We start from the raw sequence: 17778 nt of genomic DNA, 5'->3' as shown, positions 1-17778 counted from the left end.
TTCTCTCTAGACAATTCCTTCTATTGAAGTGATTTTTAACCTTTTCATCTCATAGAACATATAAAATAATTACTAAAATTCTGTGGCACACCAAAAACTAAATTATAATTTTTGCCGATCTGACAAAAAAATAGATGTATTTTTGATTCATTCACATTGGACAGCTATTGTGTTGGTTGTTGCCTTTTTTTTTTTGACAATCTAAGGGAAAAGAGGCCAGTGCCCCTGACTAAACAGTGAGGTCTTGCATGTTTTAAAAAGTCTGGCAGCCCTGGATATGTGGCTCAGTTTGTTGGTGCATCATCTTTTACATCAAAGAGTTACAGGTCAGTCCTTGGTCATGGTTCATAAGGGAGGCAACCAACTGATGTTTCTCCCTCACACTGATCTTTCTGTCTGTCTCTGTCTCTGTCTCTCTGTCTCCTTTCCTCTCTCTCAAAAAATCTATAAACATATTCTTGGGTGAGGATTTTTTTTTAAATTTCCTGTGGCACACTGGTTGGAAATCACTGTTCTGCGTTCCCTGCCTTCGGGTCTCACTACCACACTTCAGCTTGCTTTGCTTTTCTTTTGTGTTCCCATTGCCCTCACCTCTCCAACTTTCATTTTATCCTCCAAATATCTCCTAGCTATTAGATTTAACATTCTGGAAGGAAATAAAACATTCTGTGGTGTTGTTTTCTTTCTTGTATAACAACTATAATCTCGTTTTATCCTTGATGTATGGTGATGGTCTAAGGGAAAATATAAGCCAAACTATCCTTGGTGAAGTTACCTCTTCATATTCAGTAGCAGGCACTTAAGAGAAGCACAAGAATTCATTTAGGACTTTCAGAATATTACATAATATTACCGATGAACAAATTTTGTTGTTAATCTCTGCCTTGACACTTCCAGGGATTAACTTGGTCACTAAAGTGAATAAAGGTCTGAGGTTTCAACTATATCTACATAAAATAAAAAGGATGAATAAGGATAATCTAAATAGAAATTTATCTATATTTGATCTGTAACACCAATTTTAAATATTACTATTTTTTCATGTACTTTTATATATTATTTATTTATGCCCAATATGCCCAATAAACTGCATCTAGTTTATCGATTTTAGGATTGCAATCTAAAGAAGGATGGGAAACTTTAAAAGATTTTAAGATTCAGAAGAGAGCCTTATTATAGTTACATGAGAAGAGCAGAACAGCTACATCTGTAGCTTTTAGAAAATATTTTAGTCTACTCCTTTTTTGATGACCCTCAGGTCATTTTGCAAGTGGGCACCAATCTTCCCAAGGGCATCTGTGAGAATGGACAGGAGTTGTTTCCTCAATATGACAAATAATGAACATGAGAAACAGAAGTTGAGCTGATTGTGATCACTTTTTCAGTTAGCAAGAGTGGTTTGTTTACTCATCCATTCAGTGTGTATCCATTGAGAACCTATGTTCCTGGTACCATGCCATATGTTAGATATGTAAATATACATAATACAGCCTCTGCCTCAATACAGATGATGGAGGTCAACAAGTAGACATAAATGCAATAAAGCACTACTGGTGCCATGATCAATATCTGAACAAGGGACAGAGAGGATTCCAGGAGGAAAGAATCACTTCTCCTTAGAGAGTGTGTTGATTAGTTAGGAAATGACACATTTCCTGAGCCTTGCTAGTGGTTTTTCAGTTATGCTGGGAGAGGTGTGTGCTCTAGGCAGATCAGTAGAAGCAAAATCATGGACGAGCCACACAACCTGGCACGTTCGGGAAATGGCGGTGGTCTGGGATGGATAAAGCTTAGGGTGTGAGTAAGATGAGGCCGCAGAGATGGAGAGGGGCTGTGCCATGGGTGTTTTGTATAACATTCTGTGGACCCCTGACTCACCCATTTGGCATTGGGAGTCTTTGCCAGGGTTTTACACAGAAGAGTGGCATGGTCCTATGGAGACAAAACAGTCAAGGCAAAAATTCTGATGCAACCTGCTGCTTCAGCCCCTCACAAAAGAGAAGCTATTAAAGGAAGACTCAGAGGAAGCCTGGAGCTTTGGAAGTATAGCTCACCAACAATTTCCCTACAAACACCGGGTAGAAGATTAGGAATCCCTAGAGTAAGCTATGTGCTTTAGAGCTATCAGTGACTAATAACCAAAATCCCTAAGATGGGCACGTGGGGAGATCCTAAATCGGAGAAAGCTTTCCACATGTTCTTATAGTACAGTGCTGAACATGACTCCTAAATGATCGGGTACTTAGTTCACTGCTTAAAAAAACAAACACAAGACTTATTATTATGGTGATAATAAAAGATAAAGTTAAAACTTAAAAATAAGAGACATTACCAAGTTCTACATTGGCATGCTATTTACCTACATGATGAAAGAGGATTTCTAGGGTACTTAATAATTCACTGTGTCACCGGGGATTTTCAGAAATGAAATAGAATAGAAATAATCTCTGATATTTATATATATATATAATGCTAGTTCTATAGTTTCATATCTGTATGTAAGGCAGAGTTGATAGGTGGGCCTTGGAAATTTTACTCTGCAAGCAATGGTAGCAGTGGCCATCATTAACATCTAACACTTACTGAGTGCCTACTATATGACAGGAACAGATACTAATCTATAAGCCTCACAACAGTTTCAAGAAGCAGGAGCTATTATTAACTTAATTATATAGATGAGGACACTGAAGTGTAGAGAGTTAGGTAATGTGTCCAGGGTCAGCAGCCTGTGAGTACTTAGACTTGAGGTACTTCATTATGGTCATATATTCACAGGTTCCACCAAAGGGAGACTGATTTTTCCCTATATTGAAATATCATAGTACTACAGGGTATAAGAAGAAATATATGTAATAGAAATCCCTTTTTGTAGGGTTTCCAATTCTGTGTTTTATGTATCTGCATAGTTCTCACCCTTCTTTACAAAAACACATTTGAAGACTTTACCTTGGAGGGTTTTAGAGAATATAGTGACCAGTTCTCTTACAATAAAATTCCTGTATGAGTCCCATAGTCTAGAGCTGGAGCCATCTGCTACGTACATACTGTGTTTGGTTTGGTAATCTGTAAGGTCCCCTCTAGAGGTAAAGTGATATACAGGGTCTGGCAGAAGTAATGCCTGCTTGAGTGTGGTTGGTAGGTAATAATGTGGGGGTAATAATTTATAGTTTCAATTTGAGCATTTCACCTAAAATGTCATGTGGCATGCTTGAGTGTGATATTGTTATGTTACAGAATCACATGCTTATGATTTTATAATAAAAGATTTTGTAATAAAAAAGGGGCATTATTTGTGCTGGACCCTATATAATAATTTTATGTTGTTTCAGGAATTTTATGTTGTTTCAGTATAATGCTCTTTTGGACTGATACTAAGAAAGTGCCATGAATACCAAGTACCTGGTGTGCTAGTTCATGGGCTATGACTCTGGTGACCCACAGTTTATCGAAAGCGGAAGAGGTCTTGGGATCAAAGAGCAGTGACGTCTCTCTATATGTGATGAGTCCCCAGTTTTCCATGGCTCCAGATTCAAAGTCAGGAATGGCAATTAGATCTAAAACATAAGAACAACCACACTTGATCATTATGTTTTCCATGCCAGAAGTGGGATTTGCTTCTTCCTCAAATACATTATGATCCTTGCAGTGCATTTAGCAGATGCTCTAAAAATATCAAGAATATCTTACAATTGACATGGTGTCTTGTAGTTGCACTAAAAACAATCAGTACCTATGTCAAGTAGAATATATTCTATCAATACAGTTTTGGTTGTAGCTGATGTAACCTGTTGACATTTAACCTTTTTTTTTTCAAAAAGTGTTGGACTCTGAAAATACCATGGATATATTAATGCTAAGAAAATAATTTATTTAGTATACTGAAAACTTTCAAAATAAAAGGTGTCAAATAATTTTTAATGTGTTTGAGATTCATAAAAACATGTAATAAACTCATCTCTACAAAAATAGAAAGTTAAAGAATTTTGATTTCAGGAGAACATCTTTTAGGAACAATCTCTACAGTCAATATTGCAAATAATATTTCAGGCAATATGGCCTCTCTTATGAGCAAATGTCCTTTAGGGCATAGAGGGAAAAAGCTGTGAGCATCAATTCTTTTTTACTTCAATTTCTTTTCAACATTGATATTTGCTCTACCTCTTAACTAAGTCTTGGGCAGGGTGGTGAAACTTAATCATCTTTAAGCAACTCAGGTATAATGTATGTTAACTTGTATCCATCCATGTATGTGTGTGTGTGTTTGTACATCCTTTGCCAGTGACTTAATGTAGGTTAGAAAATTTAATCTGGCTAACATTTAATCGTGATTTTTTTTTTATTCTGCCAGGCCATTTTGGAAGAAATATTCTTTGGCTAAAAAAGAAGGTGATTTTTTTTAAGTTTGTAATAAACCATGCTACTTGGCTTATAATTGCATTGTCTGGAATTAGTACTGGTTAATTACAGTGTATAAAATCAAATACCTATAACAAAAACTAAACTAGCACTAATAAAGATTAGTGTTCATTAGCACTTCAGTGTGGGAATAACTCCTTTTCTAAGTTGCACTGATGATTTTCTAGTAGTTGATTTCCCAAAGCCATTAGAGACACCTATCTGCTCTATATTTTCTTAAACTGCATCCTTATTTTCAGTTACTTTAAAAATACATTTCATACTCCTCAAGGTTGCATTTTGTTGGTGGCTGTTATTTGACCTTTCCTTGACTTTTGACATAGAGGACAGCAGTGGATTGTGGAAAAACTGAATTTAGTATATCTGTGCTAAGGAGTATATAGAACCAGCATTCTAATAATACAGTGACACTCAGGAACTATAGGAATAAGCTTGTGATATCTTTTAAAGTTTTGTTTTACTTTATGCAAAAAAAATTATATGGAGGTTGGGGGAAAAGGGCAAGAAAGATATGATGAGTATTTCCTAATGTCCCAAAGGAAAATAAATGTTTTGTCACTGTCAGAAACTCTTAAAAACTAGTCCATATAAGTTATAAAATTAAGTCATAGGTTTTATATGTTCTGCAACATTATAAAAATCACAAGCTTTATTTTTAAGATAGAAAATCAAAACAAAGATAGACTATGTGTTTTTAATATAAAGATCTATCATATGCAAATGATCTATTTTCTTCAAATCTTTTAAAAATCTTTGCCACAGTCTTTCTTGTCTTTCAGTCTCAATTGCACTACAGATAACAGATGAAGGGACAATTTTCAGCTGCTTACATGAATCTTTGGCAACTTTGATAAAACATTCCTGGTCTTGTACAAATATAGTGTAGAAAAAAATGTGCTCCAGAAAAGTCATCCAATTAATCCTAACATGCAATGCAGCTATTTTAATATTAAACCTAATAAGTGAATAAAAATGATCCACACTACTTGGGCTTCTCATAAATACCTTATTTTTTACACTCAAGGATCATCTCTGAAGTATAAATTACTGCTTCCTGGGCTAAGTGAACCTCTTTAGTGCTCATTTAAATCACATATAAAAGGAAACACATTAAAGCAAATCATATAAGTGAAAATAAAGATAATGACATAGACTTTGTCCCTACCCAATTTTGGGAGTGGATAGTTGATATCAAAGTAATTTTCATAAAAATCGAGCAGTTTCAGTGATGCTTCCAAAGCATAATGGGTTTGACTCCATTTCTCCGGGGCGGCATAGACAGACACCTGTGAAATGTTGATCAGAAAAATCGGTCTTTGAATATGGCTCCTTGGCACAATACCATTCCTAACAACCCTCACCCCAAAAAAAGGCAGACTACATATTTCAAGAAATTACTGAGATACTACTAAAGCATGTTGTCAATAAGGGATAAGACGTTCTGTGAAGTATTAAAGCAAAAGTCACTCATGAAAATTATAAAAAACACTGCATCTTCTGTTACAATCTACTCCCTAGTCAGGGGTGCCCAACCTGTGGCCCACTGGCCGCATGTGGCTCAGGATGGCTATGAATATGGCCCAACACAAAATCGTAAATTTACTTCAAACATTATGAGATTTTTTTTGTCATTACATGTCATAATATATTTAATATGTGTCCCAGGGATGCCTAACGGTTATACAACCCCTACTAGGTGTTAAATGTGAATTTCAACCTACAATATATTATGCTATTAAATCATGAGAGTCCACTTGAGCTCATCAGCATTATGTACACTTGAGAACTACCTTTCCAAAATTATGACTACTAGCACAATTCAAATAAAACACAGCTTTATGAGGTGGGAAAGCCTTCAAGAACTTACTGGATATAGCCACCCCTGCCCTCTTCCTGGTCTAGTTTACTCTAAACAAAAAAGTGTCAAAATATGTTTATTGACTCTCCTTAAAGTAATCAAGTAGAAAAAATAAAGTTAGGTTTTAATTTTCTTGGGTTTCAAATGCAGTGCTACTTTCATTTCATTATCTGTTTTCATGCTCTGAATTAACTGAAGTTCTTCAGAACTGTTATAGGAAGGATACGTTAATGGCCACCATGTTTTGATGGATCACCAGGCACTAAAAGTTTATGTGTAAATCTAAATCCTCTCAACAGCATTACGAAATAGCTGTTATCTTCATGGAGACTAAGTAACTTGCTCCAAGTCCTCCACGTGGAATACTATAGGCCTGGGATATGAATCCAAGGAAGCAGACAGCAGCCTGTCCTCTTCTATCTGACCTCTCACACATCTATAGCTATGCACATCCAGACCTATGTGCAGAGATGCCATATGTATATATCCACATACATGTAGGTACAATATGTACATAAATTACAATAGCCATTTTCATAAGTATTATTTCATGGTTCTTTGAATACACTTTTAAGTCAATCATTTGGTTCCTCAGGGTAAGGAGTTCTTTCTTATTTTTAATGCCTCTACTGATGTTTCCAAAACTTTATAAAATAATTATTGGGTATTGTAAATTTTTGCACACAATGAAGACTCTAAAAATTATGAAGACCTCTTTTCATTGAGGAAAAAAATTGGAAACAATGTGAATGTCCTGAAATAGGGTGCTGATTACAAAATCCTTAGGGTACTTCTGTGCAGTATAGTACTAAGCAATTACTAATATAGTATTATAGAAAAATATTTCATGACATTCAACTTTTATCACATGGTGAACATTGAGTTAACACAGTCATATATTATTTTGCCAATAGTGTATATATATACTGTTACTGTATATATTCTCATATACTGACATACATATAGAAAGCAGTTGGAAGGTATACACTAATATTATCAGAAATTATATTCTGGTATTGGGATTATGAGTAATTTATTTTATTTTTATCTATATGTAGTTTATAAAATAAGCATGATATTTTGATAATAACAAAAAAAGCTTAAGAATATAAAAGCTCATTGCCCTATTCTGTGCTCTGTATGAAATTGGCTCTCAATCTCACCTTGACCCCTGATGAGGCTGTCCCACTCACAGACTGGAAATCACAAACTATGTAGGCTACCAGGTATGTACTCATTTTTACAGTCGTTTCAAAATGATCTTCCAAGAGGCCTCCTTCAAGTTCAATTGTCTTAACCTGCAGGAAGGAAAAGCATCAGTGTTTGAAAACTGGAGTAGTTTACAGCAGTGCCTATGACCAAAGCCAGGTAAGGCAGAGGAGAGCCCGACACTCTGAAGGACACTCTGAAGGACACCTGATGCCCTTATAGGAGATCAGAAGCCTCTCATAACATTCTGTGGCTTTGCCTCCCTTATTTTTCTTACCCCTGGGCACAATGCACCATTTTTGGATCCCAAAGTGTATGTCAATCTTATTTTGTTGCTTGAAAGCATAAAAACATCTTAGATGCTCCCACTTCCTTGAAGTGCAGTAATCTCCAAACTGGCATTAATTTAAGTTCCGCACTTCTAAGGAAAAATATGAAAGAATGGCCCCTTTCCCTTTGTTATATAATAAATAAATCTCTATTGCAGAAGAAAGGGAGGCAAAACTGTGCTGGATGCTTTGCATTATTGTGTGAGGTAGGTGCTATTTCACAGGTGAAGAAACAGAGCCTCAGAAAGGTTAACTGATCACCCAAGATCACACGGCAAGTTCCACAGCAAGACTAAAATGTAGATGTGACCGTGTGACTCCGAAGATGTTGCTCATTCTCTCACTTGCTGTGTGTCACTTGCTGTGTGACACTTGCTGTGTGACAGCTTTAGTCACTGTCTTATTTTTATCTTTGCCTTATTGATTTCACAGTGAAAAGAGTCAGGCCAAGGAGGTCGTTAGTAATTTAAGCTTCTTCCTATGTACTGATGAAGCAAAAGTTTTAGGCCTACAGACTCCTCAGCTGCAGCTGTCAAATTTACTGAATAATTACTGAATTCTATCTTTATTTGCTCTGGAGAGCTTGTCCCAGAGATGATCTCTAATATGGTACAATTCTCCTAAATATTGAGTGGATCAGATTCAGTAATCTGAAAATACCACTTTCTTCAAATTGGCAATAACTCTTGGGCTAGTTTGCTATCCTCCCCTCCACCCCTCCCCTACTTTTTCAAGGTGTCAGGCTTGTGGCAGTGCTAGCCAGGGCTTATTGAGCATGTTTTATGTGTTTGGTTAAGATTGCAGTTTGTTTTAGCAAGAGGCAATAGCTTGAAATATTACCATAAACTTCCTAACCTACTTCAATGACAAATGTTTCTGCTATTCTACAGAATTTAATTCTACAGATTTCTATCAACAAATTCAATTCCTAAGTTCTAATAAAGCAGAGGACACTGACCAAATACTCTAAGAAAGCAGTTTATACAGGGTAAATTAACTTTGCCCAACAACAATCTCTTTTTTTATTATTCTGATTCAACGTTCTACAGGTGCATACTCCTAGCAGAAGGGAGGGTTATGGTGGGGACCAGGGAGAAGACAGGGATCGTAGTCTTCTGACCAAACTTGGCAGCAAAACCATTTAGTCCAATGTGTGAAGGGGTGAGGGGAGAGGGAGACAAGACTGTGGTACTATGAGGAAAGTGAGAGTCTGTGACACTAGACAGCTGGTGGCAAAGATGTTAGGGAGACAGATGGGCATTCCCTCTGATTTTTGAACCCAGGTAAAGATGTAGTACATGGAGGCTGAGTTTCGTTCAGGAACCTGGAGTGATCCACACACATTAATGTTGCCTCAAGTGGAAGTGCGTGGGGTGTTTGTGTAAGTCCATCCAGGATGGTGATGTAAGCTCCAAGTATAAACAACTTGTTGCTAGAGGAGGATTTAGCTCTTTTCTCAATACTGGCAGGACTCTATTTGCATAGCAAGTATTGCCAGCAGGTGTGTGTTCCTTTAAAGAGTGAAGGGCACAGAGAAATGCCCAAAAGATATGCTGTCTCTACCAGTGGTAGGCTGACCACCTCATTTCTCCTAAATCTTGTATTCTTAACTAAACAAATTGTGAACTTAGTATGTCTTGTTGCTTTCCACCAGTCCATAATATATCTTAAATGCTGCAATTAATATTATCCAGAGAATACGATTGCAGCATTATTTCAGTTCTCCTTTTTTTTTTTGGATACCCAGGAAAGCCTGGGTTGGACATATAAATGAGAATCAGAATGTTAAGCCAATATTTGCTGAAAAGAGCATGATCCAGAACATGGGCTGAGTCAACTGAGGAAATGCAAAGATTCAAGAATTGTGTAAAACATTTTCAAAGTGTTCACTTATTTTTCTTAAATATGTGAAGTTACTGGAGATTTCTAAAAATAGAAAATTTAAACTCTAACATAACAAAATGGTAATTTATGTTTGCACCACACTTTAATTAAAAGGCTTTATGAACTATATTTTTACTTTAGCCTCCATGATTATTCATATGAAAAATTCTATTGATAAAAAGCTGCCAGGCAAGAAACAGACCTACGCTTTGCAAAATACATTTGAATTTAAGGTAGCAGATCATTTTTACCTGAAAATGAGAGAGCTAATTAAGTTGCTGCATTTACAATCTGGGAAAAACTATACAATGTGTGGTAAATGGATTGTTGCCACTCTTCTCCTTGATCTGCTCTGCCAGTATTTCAGAGCAAATATATCTTTTCAAATGTTAAACAGAAATCTGGGAAATGCAGCATCTAGCTTATTAACTCCTTTTTCCCCTTTGCCCAGGGAAGCCAGTCACTGTTCAGGATAGAGAGGGAAGGGGGCAGGGCCGCTGGCAGGCTTAGATGACTCAGCTGCTCTCTGTGCTGCTCTCCGTGCTGCTCTCCCCCTGTGGCACTGCCAGGAGAGCCTCCTTCCCAAGTAGTGGTGAGGAAATGTTCTACATGGTGTTCAGCGACACAAATGGCAAGTGCAACATTAGTGTAAAGGAAATATCAGATGAAGTTCAGGGTCCACTCTGTCTTTCAGAGTCTCTGCATTGTAAGTACAAATACAAGCCAAGTAAAAGTGTTCAAAGGTGTCTTTCCATTATAAAAGTGTATAACCACAATATAATTTTCATAAAAAATTTTAAGAGCGGCCTATGGGACTTAAAAAACGAACAAGGATTCCTAAGTTCCAGCACAGAAGACTAGATGAGACCACTCAGGGTGGGGCCCAGGCAGGGTCTCTAGATCCTCAGGCTCTTCCTGTGGGCCCTGGGCCAGTAGCAGCAGCAGCATCCATCACCAGGGGGCTTGTTAAAAAGAGAATTTGGGGCCTCACCCCAAGACCGACTGAGTCAGGACCTGAATTTTAACAAGATCCTCAGATGATTCATGTGGACATTAAAGTTTGAAAAGTACTGTCCACATGATTCTGAACTTCATCTCTGACCTAGTAACACCAATCTAAAAGAACAATGTTGCCATACGAACACAAAGAAACTGTAAATAATTTTGTTTTATTTTTAAAAAAGTCTCTGATATGACTGCCCCAAACAAAATGATGTTAAAATCTAGAAGGATTGGGGTTATTAAATAATATATAGCATAAAACAAATTAATGGATAAAATCTTAAAAACAAAGGAAATATTTTAAAAAGCAACACAACAAGGATAAAGGCTCAACTTGAAAACAGCTCCCCCAAATTTCTGAAAGTAACAATACCTTTGGCATGTTGGATAGTGCAATGTGTCTGCTCTCTCTTCGGATCTTGATTGAAAAGTTGGCTTTGAACAATGGTTCGTCAAAGCAAGGGAAAGCCATTCGTGCCTCGGTTGGCTCAAAATCTGTTACCGCAATTGTCCTGTGGAAAGAACCACCCCAGGCAGAATACATAAGTGCAACCAAGAAAGAAATAAATTTGTACCTTCAAAACACAGCTTACCATTCCTGGAGGTGACATACTTGATTTCTCAAACTATAATCTTAGAGAATCCAGGCTTTTTTTTTTTAAATAAACAAGGGTAAATTTTAGTTTAGTAGCTGCTAGTCATGAATAATGCACATGCTAAGCATTCTACTTACACAATCCCCTTCATTTTCCTAGCAGACAAGGATATTAAGGCTCAGAGAATTAGAGTGACCTTCCCATGATCCTCAGCTAGTGATTGGCTGAGATAGGCATGTTGAGTCAACTTGAGGTCAACACTGACTAGGAAACTAGTAGGTCAGTATCATCTCTAAACCTGTGGGGATCTCAATCAGACATATGAAGAATTGCGGGTCGGATCTCAGGATGTGTTCCCAAGAGGCAGACGCTGATTTATTAAGAACCTGCTGCCAGGAGAAAAAGGAGTGAGGGAAGCAGGATGGGGAAGAAGAAGAAACCAGGCCAGGTCCCAACTTCCACCTGATTCTCACGAGCTCTGGAATGGAAGCTCCACCTTCAAGCTTCCCCCTACCACAGGCAAGGAGCTGGGCCTTCATATTTCTGTACCATAATTGGCTAAGGATCTCCATGGGGGACCTAAGGCCCCAGGTACTTCTAGCTCCCTTTGATTGCTGGCAAAGCAACTCCAGTCTTCAGACTGTAACAGGCAGACACATCTCTGTATCAAATCATTTGATAATGCCTGAAATCCTATAATTCAGTCTGTAAAAGAGAAGCTATCAGGAAAAGCATAACAAAAGTCAGAAATAGCCTGCAGCTAACTATGGGAGGTATGCTGGAAGGCTTCCGGTTCTTACTCCAAAAACTTTTCCATGTCTCCCAAAATGATATTCTTAAAAATATTTCCTTTGGGTAGAGCCTTTGTAACTTGAAAAAAAAATTAAGAAAAGCCATCACAGGTCACATGGTGCCTTAATGAAAAGAAGTTAATAGGTTTTGTATCCTCTGCTGGGCTGGACCTGAAATCAGGCCCCTAAGAACTGAGGCTGCATTTGGGGGTGGGGAGGAAGCCTCCCCAAAGGGAAGGGGGAAAGAGTCGGGCCAGGGGAAGGTCTGTCCTTTCCCCTGGGGCCGTGGGGTAGGTGTAGGAGCCCCCAGAGGCAGGGAGTACCTAAGGTGGGAAAAGAAAGAGGAGCTATGTAGAAGGTGCTGCTAATGTTGCCTATCAACATCTATTCCTCTTCTTCAGTTCCAACAGAATTCAGATTGTGTTCAGGCAAGCAATGTATCCTTATGCTCCCTTGTAAGTTGGTAGGCACATGACTCGTGGCCTAGTTGAAGTCAATGGGTGAGGAAAGCTTTGCAAAAGGAGTCAGGCTCAGCTGGAATGTTTCTTTTTGCTTTCTTCTCTCCCCCATTGTTCCCTTTATTCCTGCCCGGAATGTGGACTTGCTGACTCCAGGTGCACATATCATCTTGTATTAGAAAGAAAGTCATATATGCCAAGGGTGACTGAGCAGAAAGAAAGAAGTCTGGGTCCTGGGTAACACTGAGAAGCACTGGAGCACGCCTGAACTGTCTTACTCACCGGCTTCTTTTCTCAAGTGAAAATTAAGCCCCGATGTGTTAAGCCACTGTATTTGGGCTTCTCTAACTGGCAGTTGAACACAACTGATAAAAGGTGGTAGAGCACTGAAACCAGGCTCCCCCCACCCCGCGTGCAGACAGACCCCAGTTCTGAACAACCAAATTATCCACTCTTTTTCCTACCTCACCTAACCAATATGTCTGCCACTTCTATCTGTTTTACCCTCCAAAAGCAATGCCAAGTTTAATCATTTATTCCATAAGGCACCACCACTAACCTGGCCCCAAGCCACCGTTTCTTGCCTGAACTACTGCAATGTCCTCCAAAATGATTACTCTTCTTCTACTTTTTCCTCTCCATAATGAACCTTTGACATACACCCGATTTTTATAAGGACAGATCAGATCAGAACCCTCTCATGATTCCCCATTGCACTGAAGTAAAAGCCTACTCCTTACAAGACTGATCTGACCCCTTTCAACTCTGCTTCTTTCTCTTGCTCATGCCCTTTAAGCCACACTGGCCTTTTCTCAATCAGTCCCAACTTACAGACTTTGTACTTGCCGCTCTCTTTTCTGGGAACACTTTGCCCTAATACATTGTCATGATTGTGTCCTTTTAAAAAATTGTCAGGTCTCAGTTTAAATGTACCTCCTTGACAAGGACTTCCCTGACCACTCAGCTAGATTAGACCCACACCCCAGCTATAGTTATTCTCTGTTATAGCACCTTGTTTTATTTCCTTCATAACACTTATCATTTACCTCGTCCATACCTCACCACTATACATTCAGAGCCTAGAACAGTGCCAGGCATGAGGCATGCACTCAATAAACATGAGCTGATTGAATAAACAGTATTTCTCAGTTTTCCAAACAGACTTGCTCCTGCCTCCTGGATTTGAGTCATGCTGTTTCCTGGGCAATCTATATACCTTCACTTCCTCTTTCTCTATCCAAATCCCACTTACATTCCCTTCTGGTCCCAGATCAAGGCTCACCTCCTTTGAGAAGCTCTCTCTCTACTGACTATCCTTTCCTGTAGCACATAAACACATCTGTCTTATCAGTCACACTGGCCTCCACTCCCTGTTATTCTTCTATCTGTTTTTGCCTCATCATTCTTTCTTCCCAGCTTTACTGAAATTTCCATAAGCAATTATAGAGCTTCTCCTTCTTCCTAGTTCCCCACAGTGTATTGGGCTTTTCATAAATGATCGCTGAAGCATGCTCCTGGTGAAGAGATGTAACACATAAGGAAAGTATCACAAGAGACTGTAAACAAATGGAGCAACGTCTTACCTTGTTTCACCACCAAGAGTTCTGTACGTGCTTTTATAAAACCCTTCAAAACCATCAGCTAACTTGGCCTGAAAGTCAATGGCCACATAGTATCTCAGGTCAGCCTCAAGTTTCTCTGGAACCAGCAGAGCAATTTGTTGATGAGCAGGATAACTCAAAACATTCAGCCTTTTCCCTGGTTTCCTATATCTCAAATCTTCCTCCGAATGAAGGGTGACATTCATGATTTCAAGATCTTTGCTGTGTAAGATGATAAAGTGGGTGGCATCTCTGACTAAGACTTCAATCTGCTCAGATGCAGTGAAGTCCAGGGAGGTAAGATTTGGATGGACAGAAAGCTCATAGTGGAGGGGGATGACCCCTCTGGGGAGCCTTAGCTCACGCCAAGGAAATGGTTCTCCATTGGTGGCTACTGGAAAAGCCCCAGCATACTTATTGAACTGATCACTAGATGGTACTGAGAACTGAGAACAAAAGCATATTTTGGGTAAGATGATTAAAATGTAATAAAATGCTGTGTAACTTTTAAATATTAGTTTTCTGTGTGAATTAACCATTGCAGAAGAATGAACGCTAAATCTATTCCCTAGAAATCGAGTCACTCTCCAGGCTAAGTCTCATAGATCTTCACAGCACTGTGTTGGCTCCACTCATGTCGCTCAGGCTCTGAACAATGTTTTAATAAGTTGATTTAATCTAGAAGAAAAAAAATTTAGCATGAAGAAAAAGATTTACATTAATAGATAAGACCTTAAAATAAAAGAATATGTGTGAATGAGGAAGGCCTGCTCTCTGTCAGAATCAGGACAAATATCTACAACATAAAGTAGAAACTGAGCTATCATCTTGTTACTACAAATACAAATTTTTTTAGAGCTCAAATGAAAGGACTCTTAAAATGAAACAAATCCCCTCTGCATTTCTGTGCAATGAGCAGAAGGCAGGTGTGTAAATGCATTGCATGTTGAATGTTTCTAACAGTTGGCTATATCATTCTAAGAGTATCCTGGAGACCTAAAAGTGAATTGCACAGGTGTCTCTATTTTGCCTTCCTAAGTCACAAAGAATATATTCTTTGGATACCAGATATGATTATTAATGGCACTGAACTTCACTTCTTCAAATAAATAACACATCTAAATGGCTTTATTCTATGGCTATTGGTATAAAGGATGCAAGTCAAGCTAGATGATTACACTCAGATTATTTCCAACATATCAAAAGCTATGGACATAAAATTTGAGTTTATAATATTCTAACAGTATTTTAAAAATCATTTTAGCCCTGTTCATCTTAGACTACCTGTGAAAACACAAATTAAACTGAATTCACTACCTCTATAAATAGAACTAAGAAGGCTTATTCTTATTGGAAGGGCAAAGCTACCACACATCTAAAATTAGGACAACATAGTTAATGCAGGGGAGTCAGTTCTGACTCCCGCCCCACTCCAGCTTAAGTCCATGAATGTGTTCCATTCCTTTTCTATAGCATCATTAACAAATTCTTTAGAAGTAGTTATCTAAACAATTACTTCAATTTTCTAATGTACAATATTAATGCAGATCAACCAGTATTGTTAAAAGTACAAAGATGAAAAAGAATAAAATAATGGTTAAATTATTTTTTAGACAAGTATTAACTTATGGATACCAAATCTCAATGTTCCAGAAATCTCTGATACATAAAATCAAAACTGGCCTATTATATTGAATTCCTGATGAATTTTAAAAATGAAATTGCTTATTTATTAGGTCCTAGTTTGGGAACCAGAGTGCCTGGATTCTAATATTAGCTCTGCCACTTTTACCTGTATGATCTGGGGCAATTTTCTGATTTTTTAAGCATTAGTTTCCTCACCTGTAATATAATGTAATAATTATACCATCCTCACAATGGCAGGATTAAATTAAATAACTTATGTGAAGAATTTGGCACAGCACAGCAACTAGCATATAGGAAGCATGTAACGAATGTCAAATAATAAATTATTATTGTGTTTTTCATAACTTGAATTATCTGACCTAAATTAAGAAGAGATCTACCCCAACTTGTAGCAGACTCACTTCAAGAAAAATGTATTTTTTGGTAAGAATGGAGAGAAAAGTCTTGATATTTACTCAGATAGCCTTTAACTTCAGAACTGGTGAGGATTTTAAATGCTAGCTGGTACCTGTCCAGATAAAGAAACTAAGGGGAGAGGGACTCTTCTAAAATCACACAGAAGGTTTACCAATCACACAAGGCAGAAATACAGCTCTCTGGCCGTGGTCTTACAGACTTTTTCACTGTATTGCACTGGACCTTCAATAGCATCACAGTGAACAAAACACCCTGGGATGGGAGACACAAGTGTTGCAACAAACGTTTGGGAAAGGCTAAAAAAGAGTGAGTCAGTCCCAAGTCCCACCGCTAAGCACACTTTCCAACACAGTGGTGCGAGGTTCACCCCCTTTCCCCAGAGTCTCACCCTCGATTACAAGACCTCCTCAATACAGCAGTTTTATACCTTCAGTTCTGGCTGTTAGTCTCACTGAAAAATTCTGATTTAAAGACAAATTTAAGAGAAATGTTGATGTGTTACCTTAATCCACGTTGTTGCAGATTTGAATGGAGGGGAATTTATTTTTACTTTCACTTTCTATTTGGTAAGACTCAGAACTTTGCCTACTTCCTGATTGTAGCACTAGCTGGTTCATTGTCATGTAGGCATAAATGGGGCTTAGCACAGAAACTTCAATTCAGAAAGCACAAGGAATTGACAAGGGGCTTCAGAGCAAAAGCCATAGCATAGCAAGTCAGGGTAGCCCCCAGCCTTCCGTGGTTGGGCTCCTGCAGCGTTTATCTTTCCCATCTCCTATGCCCACACATAAAGCCTTCAGAAATAGCTTGTGTGCATGTGTGCATGTGTGTGTTAGTGCCAAGTTATTTTAAAACATGATCTTGAATTCCTGTGCGGCGTCCTTATTGCTACGAAATCTGACCTCTGCCTATCCCCTCTTAGAAAAGGTAACTTCAAGACTACCAGTGACCTCATAGTCAGCCTCTGTGGCCTTTATCAGGGGAGACTGTCCTATGCTTTCTCAAGCCTATAACCTCTTAGACATTCGGGGATTGTGCTGCACCCTCATCTCTCCATTTTTCCTTATCTGCCAGGTTGAGTTGGGCCTCTTCTTCACCACCCTGAGTATGGGCCTCCATCTCTGTCCTATACTCTTTTTTCTCTTTATTCTTTCCCTTGGAGAATATGTTTACATGCAGATATTTCTCATTTATCCTCATCATCCCACACTTCTCTCTCCCAGTCTTTTCTCCCAAGGTCCCGCTGGTGCAGCTCCAGCAGCTGGATTGATGGTCTTTACATGGACGTGCCGCCAGCAACTCAGACAGTGTCTCCTTTCCCCCGGTCGGTGCCTTTTGCTTTGCAGGTTCTTCAAGCCTTCCTCCAGGATCTATAATTGGGCCATATAATTATTTTGATTCTTCCTCTCTCCAGGTTATTACCAAGCCCTGTTGAATCTTCCTTTTAAATTTTTTGTCTGACTTTTAAAAGTCATTAACACAATCCTGGTCACTGTTACTCCTGACAATGGCCTTCAGACAAGCCTTGCTGCCTTCCCAAAGGCCTGCTCCTGCCATCGCTTGTACCGTG

At 38.5% G+C, this 17778-nt stretch overlaps 1 protein-coding gene across 1 annotated transcript in view; it reads right to left on the bottom strand.

Annotated features, from left to right (window-relative positions):
* The window catches only part of ERAP2 (endoplasmic reticulum aminopeptidase 2), a 37819-nt gene extending 21031 nt beyond the window's left edge, over positions 1 to 16788 (bottom strand). The window contains exons 1-6 of the mRNA XM_036020582.1: positions 16711 to 16788; positions 14127 to 14822; positions 11072 to 11210; positions 7438 to 7572; positions 5582 to 5702; positions 3400 to 3554 (exon numbers count right to left, since the gene is read on the bottom strand). Of these exons, the coding sequence (XP_035876475.1) occupies positions 3400 to 3554; positions 5582 to 5702; positions 7438 to 7572; positions 11072 to 11210; positions 14127 to 14683 (1107 nt within the window). The 5' untranslated portion in view covers positions 14684 to 14822; positions 16711 to 16788. The remainder of the gene's footprint in view (positions 1 to 3399; positions 3555 to 5581; positions 5703 to 7437; positions 7573 to 11071; positions 11211 to 14126; positions 14823 to 16710) is intronic.
* Positions 16789 to 17778: the final 990 nt, after the last annotated feature.

Source organism: Phyllostomus discolor, chromosome 3 (assembly GCF_004126475.2).
Source record: "Phyllostomus discolor isolate MPI-MPIP mPhyDis1 chromosome 3, mPhyDis1.pri.v3, whole genome shotgun sequence".
Taxonomy (NCBI): Eukaryota; Metazoa; Chordata; class Mammalia; order Chiroptera; family Phyllostomidae; genus Phyllostomus; species Phyllostomus discolor.
Note: the sequence above shows the minus strand (reverse complement) of the source record. Positions and strands in the feature narration are given on the sequence as shown.